Raw genomic sequence first — 18,673 nt, forward strand, 5'->3', positions numbered from 1 at the left:
CAACTTTCATGCTATATTAAGGTAAAGTTCCAACTAATGGATTTCACTGTTAGATGAGAATGAGATTCTCAACTGTAGCTACTCAGTGCCTGTATATCTGCTTATGGGATAGAGAGTTCCTGCGAAGGTAAAGTTGTTACGTTTTAACAGGAAGGAGTGACATTGCTATCATTTGCAGGACTGTCTTGCTAGAAGCCTCAGATCTTGCCCTGTCTATTTCTCCTTACATTTTGCTTGCCACCAGTGGAATTGCCTAGGGACAACAGGAAATAAAAAAGATCTTCAATGAGTGGGTGTTTTTCCCTTTAAAAATATGTTCTGCAATTTCGATTTAGTGTCTTGTTGGACTATTTGAGGCTTCTGGACTTAGAAGCATGCTGTTCATGTATTTCTATAACACATATATGTATTAGGATACATACTAGTTTGGTTCTTGATTAATGTATGAGTGTTGTTACATTTGTTTGACACTATATAGATCTATATTTGATTAGTTTCTTGATTGTTAACATAATTTGCTTTTTTGGTTTGTTTACAGCTCAAAAACTTTCAACCAATGCAGCACCACAGGAGAGACATGAGAGCATGCCAGATGTATTAAAAATAACTCAGTTTTTACAATTTGCTTTGATTCAGTGTCGAAAGGAATTCAAAAGTATAAATACTATAAATTTTCATTCTGTTGTTGAAAAGTATGTAAATGAGTTTTTTAAGCGAGGTTTTGGTTCAGGTAAACGAGAGTTTATCATGTTTCCATATGATTCACGATTAGATGATAAGAAATTCTTATACTCAGCTCCAAAAAATAAATCCCATATTGATAATTGTTTACATACCTATATTTTTCGGCCTGAAATGTATCAGTTACCTATTTGTAAATTAAAAGAGCTATTTGAAGAAAATAGAAAACTTCAACAGTTCAGTCCACTTTCAGATTATGAAGGCCAAGAAGAAGAAATGAATGGTACAAAAATGAGATTTGGAAAACGAAATAACTCAAGGGGTGAAACTGTTAAACCTAGAAAGCAGAAGTCGTGTCACTCTTTGGATTATGATAAGGATAGAGTCAAAGAATTGATTAATTTAATTCAGTGTAGGAAAAAGAATGTGGGTGGGGACTCAGACACAGAAGATATGAGAAGCAAAACTGTCTTGAAGAGGAAGCTTGAGGATCTACCTGAAAATATGAGAAAGCTTGCGAAAACCAGTAATTTTTCTGAAAATTGCCATCTGTATAAAGGTAAAATATCAGATTGCTCTTATATAGTGTAAAAAATAACAACCAAAAATATAGCAAAATAGTTCTCTCCTTTCCGTTAGTACAGAGGTCTGCAGTTACAGCCTGGGAGCCAATCCAGCCTATCCTCTGTTTTTATAAAGAAAGTTTTATTGGAATACAGCCACGTCGAATCATTTATATGTGTATAATTACTTTCACAGTATAATGGCAGAGTTGGGACAGAGACTGTATGGCCCAAAGCTTAAAATATTTACTGTCTGTTCCTTTACAGAAAATATTTGCCACCTCCTGCTTTAGTACATCAGATTTCTGAATTGTGTAGCTTAGGCTAATATGAGAAAATAATGTATGCTTAGCTGTTATCCTACTAATTGGAGCTCCTGTTCTTTTATATTCCTTTAATGTTATAATTGGAAACATACAATATAGAACGTTGGGTTCTTTTAGCATGTTGTTTAATGAAAGGAACCTTCTGAGCTTTAAAATAAAATCTCGTAGATGCATACAGGTATTTTTTTCCACTTAGGAGTCCGGTAATATGTTTGGCTTTTTCTTTTTTCTATCTTTCTTTCTTTTGTTTTAGTTGACAGTTACAAAAAGAAATGGGAGACCCTTCTTAGAAGTGTGTGTTTCAATATTGCAAGTAGTTTAAAACATGTCTTCATCTAGATTTTTAAGATCCTCAAACTGCTAGTCTGTGAGCATGAAGTGTGTTCCTTTGCTTTCAGGGACCTTTGATGTAACAATCTACATTTTGTGCTGATGCTGCTGTTGTTGATTGTAGCAGATCTGAATATTCCATTCCTCTGTTTCTTACTAAGCAAATTTTACTTGTATGTTTTCAAATTCAGTGTGTCTCAGAACTGACTAGGTTAGTGAGATCAATGCCCTTATGACACTGTTCTCTTAGCAATGTATGTTTGTATCCTTAGTTACTTTCCACTTATCTGCTCTCTTTTACTTCCTCTATTCCTGCACTATCCAATATTAGCCACTTAGCCACGTGTTATTTAAGTTTAAAATAATTAAAATGAAATAAAGGTTCATTTCCTGCATTATACTGGTACATTTCACCAGCCACACCACTGTATTGAACAGCATAGGTAGAGGACATTCCCATCATTGCAGAAAGTTCTATTTGACAGTGTTGTTCTCTTCAGTAACTTTCAGGTTTTTTTTTACTTGACCTGTGTTCTCTTTTTCTTCCTAACATTTTAGTCCTTATTCGTGTTTTCATCTCCTGGGTGGCCTTCCTGGTTTCTATCACTCATTTCAGTATCATGTTCTTCTTAATATTCCTTTGCTAATTTGCTACCAATTTCTGCTTCTGTATTTGTTTGTCAAGCCTTTGCTATAGACTGGTCATGTCCAGCCTAGGGGGTAGCCAGGTTTCCCACTCTTTCAGAACATGCCCCTTGGTAAAGACTCATCTCTCTTTTTCTCCAGAATATGTCATGATCTGCCCTTTACTTCGCTTTCTTGTTTCCTGAAGCATCTTTCATTTCTCTCAAGCATCCTATCTTTACAATTCGGATCTCTCTTTAGCTTTATGACTGTCCTGCTCCTGGATGGTTTTCATTTCCTTTAGTTTATCCTGGATTTCTGCTCTGTGCTGAACCTGTTGGCACTTACTGATCCATGCTGTTTTATAGTGTTAGTCTTGAGAAAGTGCTTACTATGTGCTAGGTGCTTTACATACATGGACTCTTTAGTTCTTGAGTGGGATTCCTTTTCTAGATAGAAATAAGTGGTAGTAATGCCTTTTATCATTAGTAGGCAGATTAGAAATCAGCATATTACTACTAATTGGTTATGCATTTTCAAAAAATTCCCTGGTAGACACTATTATCCTTATTTTATAGATGAGAAAACCATTTCAGAGAAGTTAAATAACTTTACCTAAAATTATGTAGTTCACTAATCCATGTTTGAACTCAGTTCTGACTGACTCCAAAGCATTGTTCCTAAACTCGGCTTATTTCCTAACACTGAGCACATTATAGGCAAGATACTTAAATTTTGGTACTGTTAATAAGGTGATGATTGACTAATTTTGTATATGTGACAAAACAGTTGTGAATGAAAATCAGGCTTTATCAGTAATTAAAATAATTGGGGGCCGGCCTGGTGGTGCAGCGGTTAAGTGCGCACGTTCTGCTTCGGCGGCCCAGGGTTCCCCGGTTCGGATCCCAGGTGCGGACATGGCACTGCTTGGCAGGCTATGCTGTGGTAGGTATCCCACATATAAAGTAGAGGAAGATGGGCACGGATGTTAGCTCAGGGCCAGGCTTCCTCAGCTAAAAGAGGAGGATTGGCAGATGTTAGCTCAGGGCTAATCTTCCTCAAAAAAAAAAAAAATGATTGGAATGCCATGCTAATTATAATAGAGCAAAGGAGAAATGGGGCAGGGGAGAAGGGGTAGACAGGGTAAATTAGAACTAGTGGTGATCAGACTTAAATTTCTAGGTGTTCCTCACTTGTGTTTCTTTCTAGTCATTTTGCCACTTTATTTCTGATTTCTAAAAGTAGAAATTTAGAAGTTGGATTCTGATTTATAAAATACCCTGATCTTGATTTAGTGGTGAACCTACTCGTTTTATAAAAGGTAACCTCCTATTCCCCTACCCCTTTTAACAATAACTTTTTTTGAGGTATGATTTATATACAATGTACCCATTTTAAGTACACAGTTTGATGAGTTTGGATAGCTATGTTACCACCACTCCAATATATAGAACGTTTTTGTTACCCCCAAAAGTTGCCTTGTGCTCCTTTGTAGTTCATCTCACTCCACCCCACCACTGATCTGTTTTCTGTCTCTATAGATTAGTTTTGCCTGTTCTATAATTTCATGTAATTAGAATCATATAGTATAATCTCTGTTGTTTCTAATTTTTTTTTTTTTTGCTATGGTACATTATACCCTACCTAAATTGGAAATCCTGACATCTACCCAGGGTTTAGACTCCTTCAGCATTAAATAAAGCATGCAACTTTCTGATTGTCTGCTCCCTTTGGGAGTTTTTAATATATTGGTTGTGCAGATTACCCAGATTTATACCTGCTTGGAGCCATGTCTTAATATGTTTTCTCTCATAGTGCTTTTGTTTTTTTCTTACTTTTTTTTTTTTTTTTGAGGAAGATTAGCCCTGAGCTAACTGCTGCCAAATCCTCCTATTTTGTAACGTAAGGGATAGATGTGCTTGTAAAACCTAAGCCAGTAGTTTGATTGAGTTCCTGTCCATAAATCTTTTAATTAATTTTTAGATATATCTGATTTTATTTTTATACGAGTCTTCCAAACTAAACTTTAAGACATGACTTTTCTTTCTCTTTTCGCTTCAGAGTCTCCACAGCCTATTGGCTCACTTGGGCATGATGCTGACTTGAGACGGCAGCAGCTGGATACCTCGAACTCCAGCCTTGCTGACATCCAAAGGCTGTTTAATTGGCTGTCAGAAACACTAGCAAATGCACGCCATTCTGATGCATCCCTGACAGATACAGTCAATAAAGCTTTAGGATTAAGCACTGATGATGCCTATGAAGAGCTGAGGCAAAAGCATGAGTATGAGTTGAACTCTACCCCAGATAAGAAAGAATATGAACAGTCTACTTGTGTAAAAATTGAAAGTACACATTTTAAGGATACTCAGAGCCCATTGCTAGAAGTTGATACATCATCTTTAAAGTATCCTGTTGCTGTTTCTACCAGTGAAATAGGCACTGACCATAAACTACATTTGAAAGAAGTAAGCATATGTCTTTTGATCTTTGCTTTTGTGAATGTGTGTGAAAGAGAGGATGTCAATGTGCTTCAATGAGGTTTTTTTTCCTGTTCAAAAAGAAAGAAAATACACGTTACAGTAAAAGTATCTGTCCAGGATAGTATTTCTAAGTTCTTCCTTGTTATGAGATAAAGGCAGAAGTATTTTTTTTCCTTCCTCCGTATATAGGCTTATATATGGTCTAAGATTTAGCTATCGTGATAAAGTTAAGGCTGGACAGTCTATTTGTCAGAAATAGCTTATTGGGGGTTAATTCCGTATCATTTCATAATGAAATTGAATCCTCAAAACATTGGCATCCTGCTAGCAGTACCGGAATCTAAAGGTGAGGCAGATGAGGTCACCAAAGTCAGTGTATCAGTGTTGTAAACAAGGTTAGATGCTTTGTATTTCTCATGCAAATAGGAATAGAAAATGAATGGCCTTTAGGATTATCTCTGACGTGACTCTCAGCCTTGTTTGACAGGGCATCCAGTCTATTTATGATAAGTGCTTAGAGTACTGATCTCTAGCTAAGAAGTAGCTTTATCTCACCCCAAGAAGTGGCTGCATCACTGGGGAACAGTACCAAGATGGCGCCGTATTCCTAAGGGTTTATTTGTAATTTGCTCTTTCTTTCATTTTCTCTTCCCTGCCTTTGAATAAATGTCAAATGCATTTCTCTAGGCTTTCTTCATATAGTTTTGGGATATTTATTTTAGGGGGAGGATGATGGCAGGAGGCTCACTTGGGGAGGTAGGTAAGGTAGGCATTGAGGAACTAACATATATTGTTAACATTTCTTGGCGTATCTAATACTTGGAATCACGTTGATGGGGGCATGGGCCAAACCGAGCACATTGCCTACTTTTGTAACTAAAGTTTTATTGGAACACAGCCATGCCCATTCTTTTAGGTATTGCCTGTGGCTGCTTTTGCACTACAATTGCAGGGCAGAGTATCTGGCCCGCAAAACCTAAAATACTTGACACTTTACCGAAAAAGTTGACCAGTCTTCTCTAAATCAACATCACTTTATGTTTTGAGGGAAAAAATTGTTTTAAATTGAGACTAGAGTATTATAACTTTATCATGTTGATTTTACTCATTTGTAATATTTAGATTGAAGCTTGTGAATGCTGTGAGAAACAGTTGTTTTTCTTGGCAGGAAGATGAATTGAAAAGAAAGCTATTGAATGTGTGCTCTAATTTTTAGGATCCAAATTTAATTAGCATGAATAATTTTGAAGATTGCAGTTTGTGTCCCACTGTTCCCATTGAACATGGATTCCGTAGACAATCTAAGTCAAATAATGTTGAAGAAACTGAAATACATTGGAAACTGATCCCAATTACAGGTAAGAACAAGTATACTGGGACTTAGGTTTGCTTGGTTTTACTTAGGGACCAGATTCCTGAAGGGTTTCATCTTTGCTGGATTCCAGTTTTGGGTCACTAGGTGCTTCATCTTACTTGGCTCTGACATCTTCAGTGTCTTATTTTGAGCAATGTAATATCATCATTGAGTGTTGCTGTTCTCGGTCAGCATCAGCAAGTATCTACAAAAGAGCCTATTAAAAATAGGGATTTAAAACATACTCTCCCTATGTAATTTACCATGCAAACTTTCAAATGAAAGTTGTTGGCAGAAATTGAGTTTCTAATAAGGTGAGGTAGTTACGGAAATGAAATGATGCCTTTGGACAGCTAATTAAATGCTGTCTTCTCAAATTATTAGAGTAAACTTCACTATAATAAACTGTCATGTAAGAAGCGGTCATGTTGAGGTTCATCTATTTGAAAGAAATTTGATTTCTTAATACTGGATTATCTTAAGTTGGATCATCATAGAGAATGGCCTAAAATAATCAAATGCAAATATCCCTAGAAAGCTTGTTGAACCATGGGGCAAGAAGAGTTTAGCAAATGCTGAAAGATCATTTTTCAGTATTCTGATTTCTCTGTGCAAACATATACACACACATATATAAATACTTTTAATATTATTCCAAGTCCTTATTCATCTTTGTTAGCTAAGCATTTTTGGAAATATTTCCAGGGCATTCTTTCATTCCCAGACCTTTATTTAACCTTTAAAAAGAAAAAAACAACTTTTTGTTAAAAAGTAGGCTGGCTTGTGACCGAGAAGCTATTGAGATCTCCAAGGACTCATGAGAAGAATTTCTAAAACTTGATGCGTTTCCATGGGCTTCGGTACCATTCTCTACTTAGTACCTTACCAGAGAGGGCAAGAGGCCTGGAAGCAATGGTGGAGAGGCAACTGGTACTCACTTATGAGCTGGGGACGTTGACTTGAGTGGGAGAAACAGAATAAGGAAGTAGTTGCTACAAGATGATTATCCTAACCATTCCTCATTTAGACACCTTCATAGACATCTAGGTGTTGATATTCCATCATCACCTGAATGGAAAGGAAAGGAACTTCCCATTTCTGAGTGACCCTTCAGGATTATTGTAGGCAAAAGAAGGAATACTTGGATTTATTAGCATTTGGGGTTGTCTGAAAGGTGCTTAATAGGTTTCACTAATATCTGAAGAGAGTCTACATTTCTAATGGATGCTTTCCCTCAGGAGGGAATGCAAGAAGCCCAGAAGACCAGCTGGGGAAACATGGTGAGAAACACACACCAGGTGAGAAGGCTCCCTTTGCTTTTCCTCCCAATGTCCCCTTCTTCAGAATTGCTACTTGCATTTCTGGTCCTCCATCAATAGGGCATCAATTTAAGTTCTGTTAATTACAGAAAATTTGGACAATATCATATTTGTATTTAAATCATTAGTTGATTTGTTATAAAATATTCTTACACAAAGGATGTGTTCAAAGAAGTTACTGCATAGTCATAGAGATTGTTTTCTTTACCTACAGTAGACTCTATCTGATATAGTGACTTGGGAAGACCCAAATATTGTTCTTAATCCATTTCTGCACGATATCCTAAGAGAAGCAGTCTTCAAGTTTCTTTTAAATTAAAAATACGAGGAGGTGAGGCCATTTGTCTTTTAGGTATATCATTCCCAATCTTGAATTTTTTGACCCAATTCTTGTTCTTCTAATTCTAAAGCTCATTTCTGCACATAGCTTGAGAGCTTAGGAAGCTTTCAGATTCCAGAAGCATTTACAGATATTACTGATTAGCTGGTTGCAGTGGGTGCCTAGGAAACAGTCTCTTTTGTCTGAGCTCAGTCAATTCAACATCCTTGCAGTTGGTCACAGGCATTGTTTTCTTGCTAGAGTTTAGTGGTGAGTCTTTGTTTGTTTCCTTTTTGTTGTATCTAACTCTCTCAGAAATCTTGAGTGTTATTATTTCGAAGGAAAGCTAAATGACTTTTTAATTTTAGTAGATCTTTATGGTTATTCTTCTCTTTTGGGAATTAAAAAAAGACTTTTAGTTAATAGTTTTCAAGAAAATCTTTATGTCTCCTCCTAGGAAAAGATGATAAAAAAAGAAACAGGAACAGCAGATATATGAGCTACAGGAAAGTGCACAAATCTTTAGTATATAGCACGATGAATTTTTGCTTAAGTATACACTTAGGTGTCCACTACCCAAATCAGGATGAAGAACAGTTCCAGCACCCTGGAGGTTTTCCTCTGCATACCCCCAATCAGTACTCTCCCTGCCGCCAACAGTAGCCACTAATCTGACTTCTTTCACCATAGATTCACTTGTTCTTGAATTGAAGATAAAGGGAACCTACATGTGTCCTCTTTACTTTTTGACTCTTTCACTCAACATTATGTCAGATTCATCCATGTTTTGTGTCTATCAATAAGTCTTTCTTATTAGGAGCAGCAGGTATCTTGTTTGTGTTTCACAATGCTCCATCAGCATCTGAAGTCCTCTCATTTGGCCTACAATCTTCATATTTTGTGATGAAAAATCTGAATGATGCTGCCTTTAGAGAACTCCTACTCCCCTTTCACTTAAAAGTCAAAGTACTGCCATGTTTGAATGACAATCAGTAGAAATGTTTTAAATCATTTATTGATGAAGACAATTTTTAAATAATAAAATCAATCTTAATAATTAAAGTCATATAGGGGAAATTTGTGCAAAATAAAATTACGTGGGCATCATTTGCATTTTTAAAGGAGATTTGGTTTATAGTTTTTCAATATGGAAAATTCCCCATGTGAATTTAAGTTAGATTTTAGCTTTAAAAAATTTCCTTTATCCATAGCCCTTCAGGAATAAGCTTATTGGTCTGAACTACAGCTAGACATTTTGGGAGCAAGTATTTCATTTAAAATAATAGCTCAGAAGTTTTTAAATTACAGGTGGTCCTCCCCAACCCATTAAGATGCAATTAAAAATTTTTTATTTAAACAAATCAGACATTGACATGGTAAATAATTCAAGAAGTACAAAAATACTTCAAAAAGTAAGTCTTCCACTCACCCCTAGCCCAGATACTTCATTTCATCCTGTGTATCAACCTGTTACAGATTTCTTACGTACCTTTCCAGACATTTTATATGTGTGCTAAAACCCATGTTGCAGATTTAAGAAGGACATTCCGTATTCCCGTGTTATTTTTGGAACTTGAATTTTCTGGTTTCTCAGTCTCACAGAGCTGTAATTCTGGCCTTGGTGCACTGGACACTTTGCCCCCTTCTCTTCTGCCTGTAGACCTACAGACCGTCTTCCTCTCTGACAGGTGCCTTTGCAGTAGTTAATGGGTACAGTGGTTCATGGTAACCACCGGGGTTGGTAGAGAAATGTCACAAGCTGACTGCTGCTGAGACTGTTGGAACCTTTAGAAAAGTTGGAGTGTGGGGAAAATCCAAACTGAATTTTATGTAGAGAGGACATGCTGCTATGCCTGAGTGCAAACTTGAGTAGGAAATTTGCTGTAGATTTAAAGTACTGTAGTTTGGAAAAGTATACTTGTATCTGGACTTTCTGATTTAGAGTTACCATTTCATATACTACAACAGCAACTTCTTAGGGAATGTTGGCTAAGATTTAAGAAAAATTAGTAATTTTTTTAAAGAATAAAATTGCGTAGTGTGATCTTGTAGGCAAAGATCATGAATTTTTTCTTTTTCTAAAATATAATATTGTTATAAATTGCTGTTTTCCTCTTGTATTTTAAAAAGAGATTTAGGGTGCCTGTTTTGAAATGTAGTTTTAAAAACATATTGTGTTTGAATTTAGGATTTTTGGGGGCAAAAAATATGATCTTATGGATTGAGCCAGTTGTCAAGAGTCAAAGTTTATATAGTTCCATTAGCATCAGCTAGCTGAATGACCTCTTCATCTCAAATGGGGTAAAAGCTATTGTGATTTTTCTTGGAATTATTTCCAAACAAAGTAAAAATACTTAGGAAAGCACTATCAAAAGTGCCACTGTTAATGCAGCTATGAAGTATGTTCTTGAGCCTATTTTTTCCTGATAAATTGAAGTCCCTAACATAGTAGGAAATCCACTAAGCAACCCCGTATGTGAGAGAAAATCTGAAAACAGATAAAATTAATCACCCTAGATCTTGAATGCATCTCTTAACTTGGCAGTTAGTCCCATAGCATTTCAGTTTGTCATTCTTTCAAAAGCCTTATACTCAAAGTTTTCATATTAAGAGGGTGTTACCATAGTTACATTACTTGGCCAAGAATATAGGGGTTGAGCAAGATTTTGCAACTGACCATGTTGATTAAAACATGTCTGTTAAAACTCAGATCTACAGAAAGGTAGGGAAGCAGAAATAAGCAAATGAATTAATTTGTATTGATGTCAAGTTGGCACTTGTTTGAACACTTGAGAAGGAATCAAAGAAAATAATATTAAAACCTGTTACTCTAGCTACTGAAATCCAAAGACCAGCCATAAGTAGGACACATAGGAAGTACAGTTCACAACATTATTTGAGATTCTTATTCTACCTTCCTATGTGTAATTATTCTGAATATATACTTGACCTGACATTTTTTATTATTTTTAAGTTTGTGTTTTCAGATGTTATATTTTTGGATTGCTCTTATAATAATGAACTCTTCCTACATAGGTATGAAATCACCAGAAGAACAACTGGTGTGTCTGCCATCACAGGAGGCCTTTCCTAACGACCCCCGGGTAATAAGTAGACAGAGAAGTTCTGATTACCAGTTTCCATCCTCTCCATTTACAGACACACTAAAGGGCACCACTGAGGAGGACGTGTTGACAGGTCAGGTGGTGACAGTGGAGGAGCAGTGTGTGCCAGCAGCAGAGCCGCCTGCAATGAGCGAAACCACAGAGAGAACAGTGTTAGGAGAGTACAATCTCTTTTCTAGGAAGATAGAAGAGATTTTGAAGCAAAAGAATGTTTCATACGTCAGTAGAATTTCCACACCTATCTTTTCAACACAAGAGAAGATGAAACGGCTTTCTGAGTTCATATATTCTAAGACTTCCAAAGCTGGTGTACAGGAGTTTGTAGATGGCTTGCATGAGAAACTAAATACTATTATTATCAAAGCATCAGTCAAAGGTGGGAATTTGCCACCAGTCAGTCCTAATGATTCTGGTACTAAGATAGCATTGAATCCTTTGGGAAAGCATGTCATACCAGTTTCCTCAAGTGACTTCAACAATAAACACCTCCTTGAGCCACTTTGCAGTGATACTTTGAAAGACACCAACTCTGATGAGCAGCATTCCTCTTCAACTTTGGGTTTAACTGAAGTAGACGTGAACCAGTCACACCATGACACAGAGCTAATGGTGACTTCTGATCATACTGTACCTGGTGATATTGCCCGGGAACCAATAGAAAAAGAAACAACAAAATCACCCAGTGATGTAAACATTTCTGCCCAACCAGCTCTTTCAAATTTTATAAGCCAGTTAGAACCTGAAGTATTTAACAGCTTGGTTAAAATCATGAAAGATGTCCAGAAAAATACTGTGAAATTTTATATTCATGAAGAAGAAGAGAGTGTGCTCTGTAAAGAAATAAAGGTAACTAAATGAGAAGGTAATAGTAATGCTGTATAAACTTGTCTTGTTGGACCTGACCTGTATAAAGTGGGTTTGTTTTGTTTTTAAATGTTAACCATATATTTCATAATTTAATGCAGAGTAGAATAAAAGACTAGTAAATTCAAAACCTGTGATCTAAATATCTTAGAGTTTAGAATCTTGTTTTATAGTGTCATTTTAAAGACCATTTGTATACATACTTCAAATACTTTAAACTGTTGGTTTCAAAGATTTTAAATGTTTTTTACTTGGGTTTTTAATGAAGAGGAGGAAGAGATACAGAGAGGTAAAGGAAGTTGTCAGTGTTTACCTAGTGTAGGGTTTTACAATCAAATAGAAATATAAAAACTTTCCAGGGATGACCCAATAATGATATAATCTTTTGGTGTTTCTTGATACCCTGGTCATGTCAGGGTTCTCTCCAGCCCTTATTGATCAAAAAAATCATGATCCTGAAAGACTCTCCAATCATGAAAGATTCCTCACTACAAGGTATATGTTTTTGTACTGAAGCTACAGAGTAGACTAGCGTTTCAGGTATTTGGTTTAAAAAATGACACACGTTTGTGTGTGTGTGTGTGTGTGTAGATATAGAGATAGACAAATAAAATTTGTAATAATAGATATGTAAATTTATTACACATTGGAACAATTTTATCAGTGGTTTAATATTATCAATTAGTATTCACTATACTGTAGGATTTTAATTCCTTAAAGGAAGACTTTATACTTTAAAATAAATGCCTGCTCTCATTTATGGGATTTACGTATCATGACAAGTTTCTGCTTGTTTTGTTAGAGGAGGCAGCAGGGACTATGAATAAGTGGCTTATAGCCCAGAGAGGCCCAGAAACTCTGTGCTACTCACCTGTCCTGAGCTTTTGTCAGTTTGGGGATCTCTTTGATGTTAGCGTGTTTCACAGGGTGTGCCCATGAGAACATGAAGAGTGTCAAAATGGAGGAGGAATTCCCTGTGGTTTCTTGGGAAGATGAAACCAGACTTACTAGGAATTTTCTTGGTTGCATTTTTGCCCTGTATGAATGAACCTAGAGCCTCTTGACTTTTTTCCACCCCCAGCAACATGTTTCTAAGCATGGTACTCTTTGGGGCATAGCTGCCCGCTGGTGTGGGGCTAGATGAGAGAATAAGTTGGGCACAGTTCCCAGTGTGCTCAGCGTTACTCCACTTCCTCCCACCACATTTTTTTAACTGATTGTAGCCTACTTAAAAGAAATGCATTTTATGAATGGTGCTTTTAATTTATTCTGGCATAGAAATAATATTTCTGTTACTTACTTTATATAGAAGAAGAGGATGCTGTGTGTTTTACAAGCCTGATAGAAAATAAGATGGGAACTTTAATTCTTTTAATGAATATCCATTGGAAAATTTCCAGCAGAAGTGTCACAATAGAGTAGAAGAGTACGAATAAAATTTTAAGGTTCCTAAATATTTCTGGAGTCAAACTGGTTTCTTATTCTATGAGTTACACTGTCATATTTAAAATGAACTTGCATTTAAAGGTTTTTAATGTAAAAAGACAGACCAAAAATTATAAGCAGGCCTGTCAGACGGTAATTTACATTTTCATTACCTGACTGTAAGCTGCTCTGAGAGCTGCCCTATAATTTTAGAGGTTAGAGCAAAATCAGACAGTGTAGCAGATGCTGCTTTAGTTTAGGGATACACAGAAACATCCTCTTTGGGTGTGACACTTGTAGACTGCCCTTGAAAGAGTAGTAGACTGGTTGTGAGGCAAGCTGAGTTTCAGTTTATGATTATCTAACCAGCTGTGCCAACTTTGAGAAAATTAATGTGCTTCTGTGTCTGTGAAATAAGGAATGTGACCTCCAGGATCCTGCAGTTTGATTCAGAGTTCAGGATTCCACCAGCAGGCAAAAAGCAAAGGGAACTCAGCCTGGACTACTACCTTGTGTCCTTTAAAAGGTTGTACCATGTCACCAGCATGGAGAGAGGTGTTAGATGGGAGGGTCTATTTTGCTCAAAGGTGTACACTTGACAGACATAGCTAATTAGTATGTGAATACCGTTGTATATACTCAAGGTCTATATGAATGATTTTGGGGCTGTTGTGAATTAAATGAGTTATGGTGGTTGAAAAAGTTCTTTATAACTCTGAAGGAGTATACCAGTGATATTGCTGCAAAGAACCAAGGGCCTGCTTTGAAAGGAAATGAGAGTCGGGGAGTGGTTAGAGATTGGGCTCTATGTTGGCCAGACTCAGTAATGGAGATGGGTTAAGAACCCGAGCTAATCCATTTTCCTGTGGTTCTTCTGTTACCCTACATTGGCATTTACTTGGTTTCAGTTGCATAGAATTGTAACATTGTGACCGTGACCATTTAAGCTCTGAGCTTTAGATTATTCTCTAAGAAGAGTGGACTTGATGATCTCTCAGATCCTTAGAGTGTAAGGTCATCCTCAATATTGTTCTAGTACTAGTTAAGCTTAGCAGTTTATCTTGCATTTCTGGTGTTAAATGGATGTTTGCAAAAAAGCTTTTAAATGTTGATTTAGTTTTTTTTCTTTAACAGGAATATCTTATCAAATTAGGCAATACAGAGTGTCATCCAGAACAATTTTTGGAAAGAAGATCAAAATTAGATAAACTATTGATTATTATTCAAAATGAAGACATTGCAGGTTTCATTCACAAGGTAGACTGTTAAGTCAAACTCACTACTTATTTTGGTTGTAAGAACTCCCTTATTTTAAAATCTTATTGTCTTTGAGACTAAAGCTGTTTGTTTTTAAAATATCCTCATAAGCTTTAAGGCGATAAAACTTTGAGGTTGGAGGTTTAGGGCTTGAGACCTAAATGACCCTTCTGTGAATCAGCTTGTGAAATTCAAGTTTGTACCTCTGCATAATTTTAAACTGTGGCACATGACAGACTTTCCCTATCACTCAAATAGTCAAGATTAAGAATACTGAGTCCTTGAATGCCAGTGGGTCGGCTGACTCCCTTTATATTGTCATCTTCGTTTCTATGTCTCAGGTAAAACCTATTTGTATCCTCCTTTGCCAAACCAGTCCCTCTTTCCCTTGGATTTGGAGGTACCCCATCCGGTTTTCTGAGCCTGTCTCAAGTCTTACTGCCCTTTGAGACCTTTCCTGACTTCTTCCAGTACGTGGGCTCTTGCCCTCATCTGATTTCTAACTGTACTCCCAGGGCCAGACAGATTAGCATTTGTCATTCTCTGTTTCAGCGTATTGTAGGCGCCTTTTCCTAGAGTTTTCTGTTCTTCATGGTAAGGTGCCCAGTACATAAACGTTGGTTTATATATTTGGAAATAATGTTGGGAATGTTATTTTTGTGCTTGGCTTTCCAGAGGCAACACAGTAATATAGGTGAGCCATAGTGCATTTTGTTAAGACTTTTTTTGTAGGTTACTTTACACTTGAGTCTGTCAGTTCAGTTCATTCCCTTATCTGTCCTTATTTCTATTTTTATTTTGATATTGAAATAGGTACCTGGCTTGGTGACTTTAAAGAAGCTCCCTTGTGTTAGTTTTGCTGGTGTTGATAGTCTGGATGATGTTAAAAATCATACATACAATGAATTATTTGTATCTGGAGGTTTTATTGTATCTGATGAATCCATTCTAAATCCAGAAGTTATCACAATTGGTAAGATTTATGCATTCTTTTGAACACATAACTTCTCATTTGTCTTTTCTAGGTTTTTCTCATTTATGACTCAGTCATACTTTTTTAAATTCTAATTTATTTATTTATTTGCAGGGGAATATTCGCCCTAAGCTAACACCTGTTGCCGGTCTTCCTCCTTCCTCTCCCCCTACCCCCCCAAAGCCCCAGCACATAGTTGTGTATAATTGTAAGTTCTTCTGTGTGAGCCACTGCCACAGCATGGCTACTGACGGATAAGTGGTGGTTCTGCACCTGAGAACTGAACCCAAGCCACCAAAGTGGAGCATGCTGAATTTTAACCACTAGGCCACAAGGGCTGGCTCTCTCATACTTTTTAATGTTGTCCATTCTGCTAATCACAGATAATTAGTATATTTCCATCATTTTCTTGAGCTTTTATCACATCAGATTTCTTTCCCACTCTAAGTTGTTACAAATAATTTCCTCTAAATCTGGTATAAAGCAGGGCTCTCTGCACCTATTGCACTTGGATCACTTCTGGTTTGTTATCAACATTTTTTTTTTTATGTGTAGACATTATGTTCTTAGATCTAAAAGAGGATATGTAGATCTGTCTCCCTTAGAGGGGAAAAAAGAGAAAGAAAATACTACATGGGGAAAGTTGGTGTCTCTACATAATATCCACAAACACTTCTTCCATAATTCAGTTGTAGAGTGACTGGTATTTATTGAATTTAAAATGGACTTCATTATCTCTAACAGAGAACCTTAAAAATTTTTTGACATTCCTGGAAGAACTTAGTACTCCAGAAGGAAAATGGCAATGGAAAGTCCATTGTAAATTTCAGAAAAAACTAAAGGAACTAGGCAGGTAAGATTTGAAAAATAACTATATAATGATGGTTAGTTGTTAACAATGTGTTCACAGAATTTCTTTCTCTGTTTTTCTATGTTTGTAGATTATGGAGCTGTTCACTTTTCACAGATATCCTTAGCCAACCATAAGGCAATGTAGAAATTGAATTATTCTACCCTGTCTGGAAGTGGTATTCTTATTTAGATAGAAGTTTGCTGAAGTTCTAGTTATGTATAAAGATAAAATTGGTTTAATCTTTGCCCCTGGGGGTTTAGAATAATAATGGAAATGGAGTGATCAGCATTCTTTATTAATTTTTTTGCTGAACTGTATATAGGCCAGCTAGATCAGGCCCTCTCCAATTGAGACTACCTTAGGGAGCTAATTGAGTAACTTCACACATATTGAGACAAGGATTAATCTTGACATAAGGGGATTTGTTATTAGGACATTCATTTCTATAAATAAGTGATTTCTAACATGACCAGAAGTCACTTCTTAAAGTGGAATCCTTGGAGCACTAGTTACTTGAGAGGCTCCACAAATGATTATGTAATCAGATGAGTTTGGGAAACTATAGTCATGTGTCACTTAACGAAGGAGACACGTTCTGAGAAATGTGTCGTCATTAGCTGACTTCATCGCTGTGTGAACATCAGAGTGTTTTTACACAAACCTAGATGGTATAGTCCTAGCCTATATGGTACTAATCTTAAGGGACCACTGTTGTATATGGTCCATGGTTGACTGAAATATCGTTATGTAGTACATGACTGTATATCCTACTACTAGAGAGTCCATACAATGTATTTCTACATTTAAGCAATGTAGAGAATTCTACATTAAGGAAGCTGAGCAACTCAGTAGTTAAGAATTCTGTTTTACATTTTGTCACCCAGCATTTCCTAAACTTAGACTACAAAATTTTGACATTCCATGGTCAGGTCTTCGAGGAATGGCCATGGTACATTTAGGGAAATGCAGGCTTAAATAATTTTTAAGTACTTAACTTTTTGTAGTAATTCACTTTTTTAACCTTGTTTTATCTTCAAATCACGTGAAATAGGCATCAGACAAGTCGTATGTTTATATAACAGGGAACAATACTGAGGCCCAAAGATGTAACTTGTACACTTAGTACCCTGATCTCCCTGACAGGAGCCAGTAATTTTTACCACTTGTTGCACTGTGCCTCGTGCCTAGAAATAGCTTAGAGCCATGTATTTTTTGAAGGAAAGATTTATATTTTTTGGTCCTTTTATGCCTTTCATTCAAGTTCTAAATTAGTAAAGCTAGAGAACTATAGTTTGTTACTTAGTAAATAAAATGACTGGTTGAGATTTTAGTCTAAGCAGAATAGCTGGCCCTCGGGCTTTTCACTCAGAGAAAGTTCCTGGACTTACATGTGGGTTGCACAATTCCTGCTCTCCCTCTCCCCTAAGAAGCTCCCCTACATCAGGCAGTGAGCTAAGCACTGCAGTTGTCATTAGTTAACTCAATTGAGAATTTACGGTTTTAATTTCAAGCAAAAACTGCTGCACTAAATTTTAGAAATGCAGATCCAGATACTGAACTATACTTAATTTCACAGGTTGAATTCTAAAGCTCTGAGTCTGTTGACACTTCTGAATGTCTATCAGAAGAAACATCTGGTTGAAATTTTGTCATACCACAATTGTGATTCACAAACTCGAAATGCTCCAGAATTGGATTGCCTTATCAGACTTCAGGCTCAGAACATACAGCAACGACACATAGTCTTTTTAACAGGTAACTAGTGTGCTTTAAGCTTTCTACTATGAATATAGGAATGTGGATGAAAGGAGTCTGTGGGGTTGTGGTGGGTTGTTGATTATTTAGTTATGATTCTGAAAATGTGGAGGAAAGGATTTTGTTAAGTCTGGGAGCAGACATCATCATGTGTCTGTGTATATTTTCAAGTGTTTTATGCTCAAAACATCTTTTTTTAATTTAGAGAAGAATATCAAGATGCTTTCCAGTTATACAGATAATGGAATAGTAGTTGCAACTGCTGAAGATTTTATGCAAAACTTTAAAAATCTTGTGGGCTATCACAACTCAATCACAGAAGAAAACCTTCCACTGCTTGGTGCTAATGAGGATCTTGAGTCGCAGTCAGGTAACTTTTCAGTAGTTTTCCTTTTCTTTAAGGCAGACAGAAAAAGAGAAAC

General features: G+C 36.5%; 1 protein-coding gene across 6 annotated transcripts in view; it reads left to right on the forward strand.

Annotated features, from left to right (window-relative positions):
• Positions 1 to 18,673, forward strand: part of TASOR (transcription activation suppressor) — a 55,043-nt gene that overhangs the window by 32,296 nt on the left and 4,074 nt on the right. For 2 of the 6 annotated variants that reach the window (XM_023620243.2, XM_023620246.2), the window contains exons 14-23: positions 539 to 1,240; positions 4,586 to 4,992; positions 6,224 to 6,365; positions 7,600 to 7,659; positions 11,036 to 11,970; positions 14,548 to 14,670; positions 15,484 to 15,643; positions 16,388 to 16,496; positions 18,073 to 18,251; positions 18,457 to 18,621. In XM_023620243.2, the coding sequence (XP_023476011.1) occupies positions 539 to 1,240; positions 4,586 to 4,992; positions 6,224 to 6,365; positions 7,600 to 7,659; positions 11,036 to 11,970; positions 14,548 to 14,670; positions 15,484 to 15,643; positions 16,388 to 16,496; positions 18,073 to 18,251; positions 18,457 to 18,621 (2,982 nt within the window). The remainder of the gene's footprint in view (positions 1 to 538; positions 1,241 to 4,585; positions 4,993 to 6,223; positions 6,366 to 7,599; positions 7,660 to 11,035; positions 11,971 to 14,547; positions 14,671 to 15,483; positions 15,644 to 16,387; positions 16,497 to 18,072; positions 18,252 to 18,456; positions 18,622 to 18,673) is intronic. The other 4 variants (XM_070237345.1, XM_023620244.2, XM_070237346.1 and 1 more) reach the window with 2 other exon arrangements.

Source organism: Equus caballus, chromosome 16 (assembly GCF_041296265.1).
Source record: "Equus caballus isolate H_3958 breed thoroughbred chromosome 16, TB-T2T, whole genome shotgun sequence".
Classification (NCBI taxonomy): Eukaryota; Metazoa; Chordata; class Mammalia; order Perissodactyla; family Equidae; genus Equus; species Equus caballus.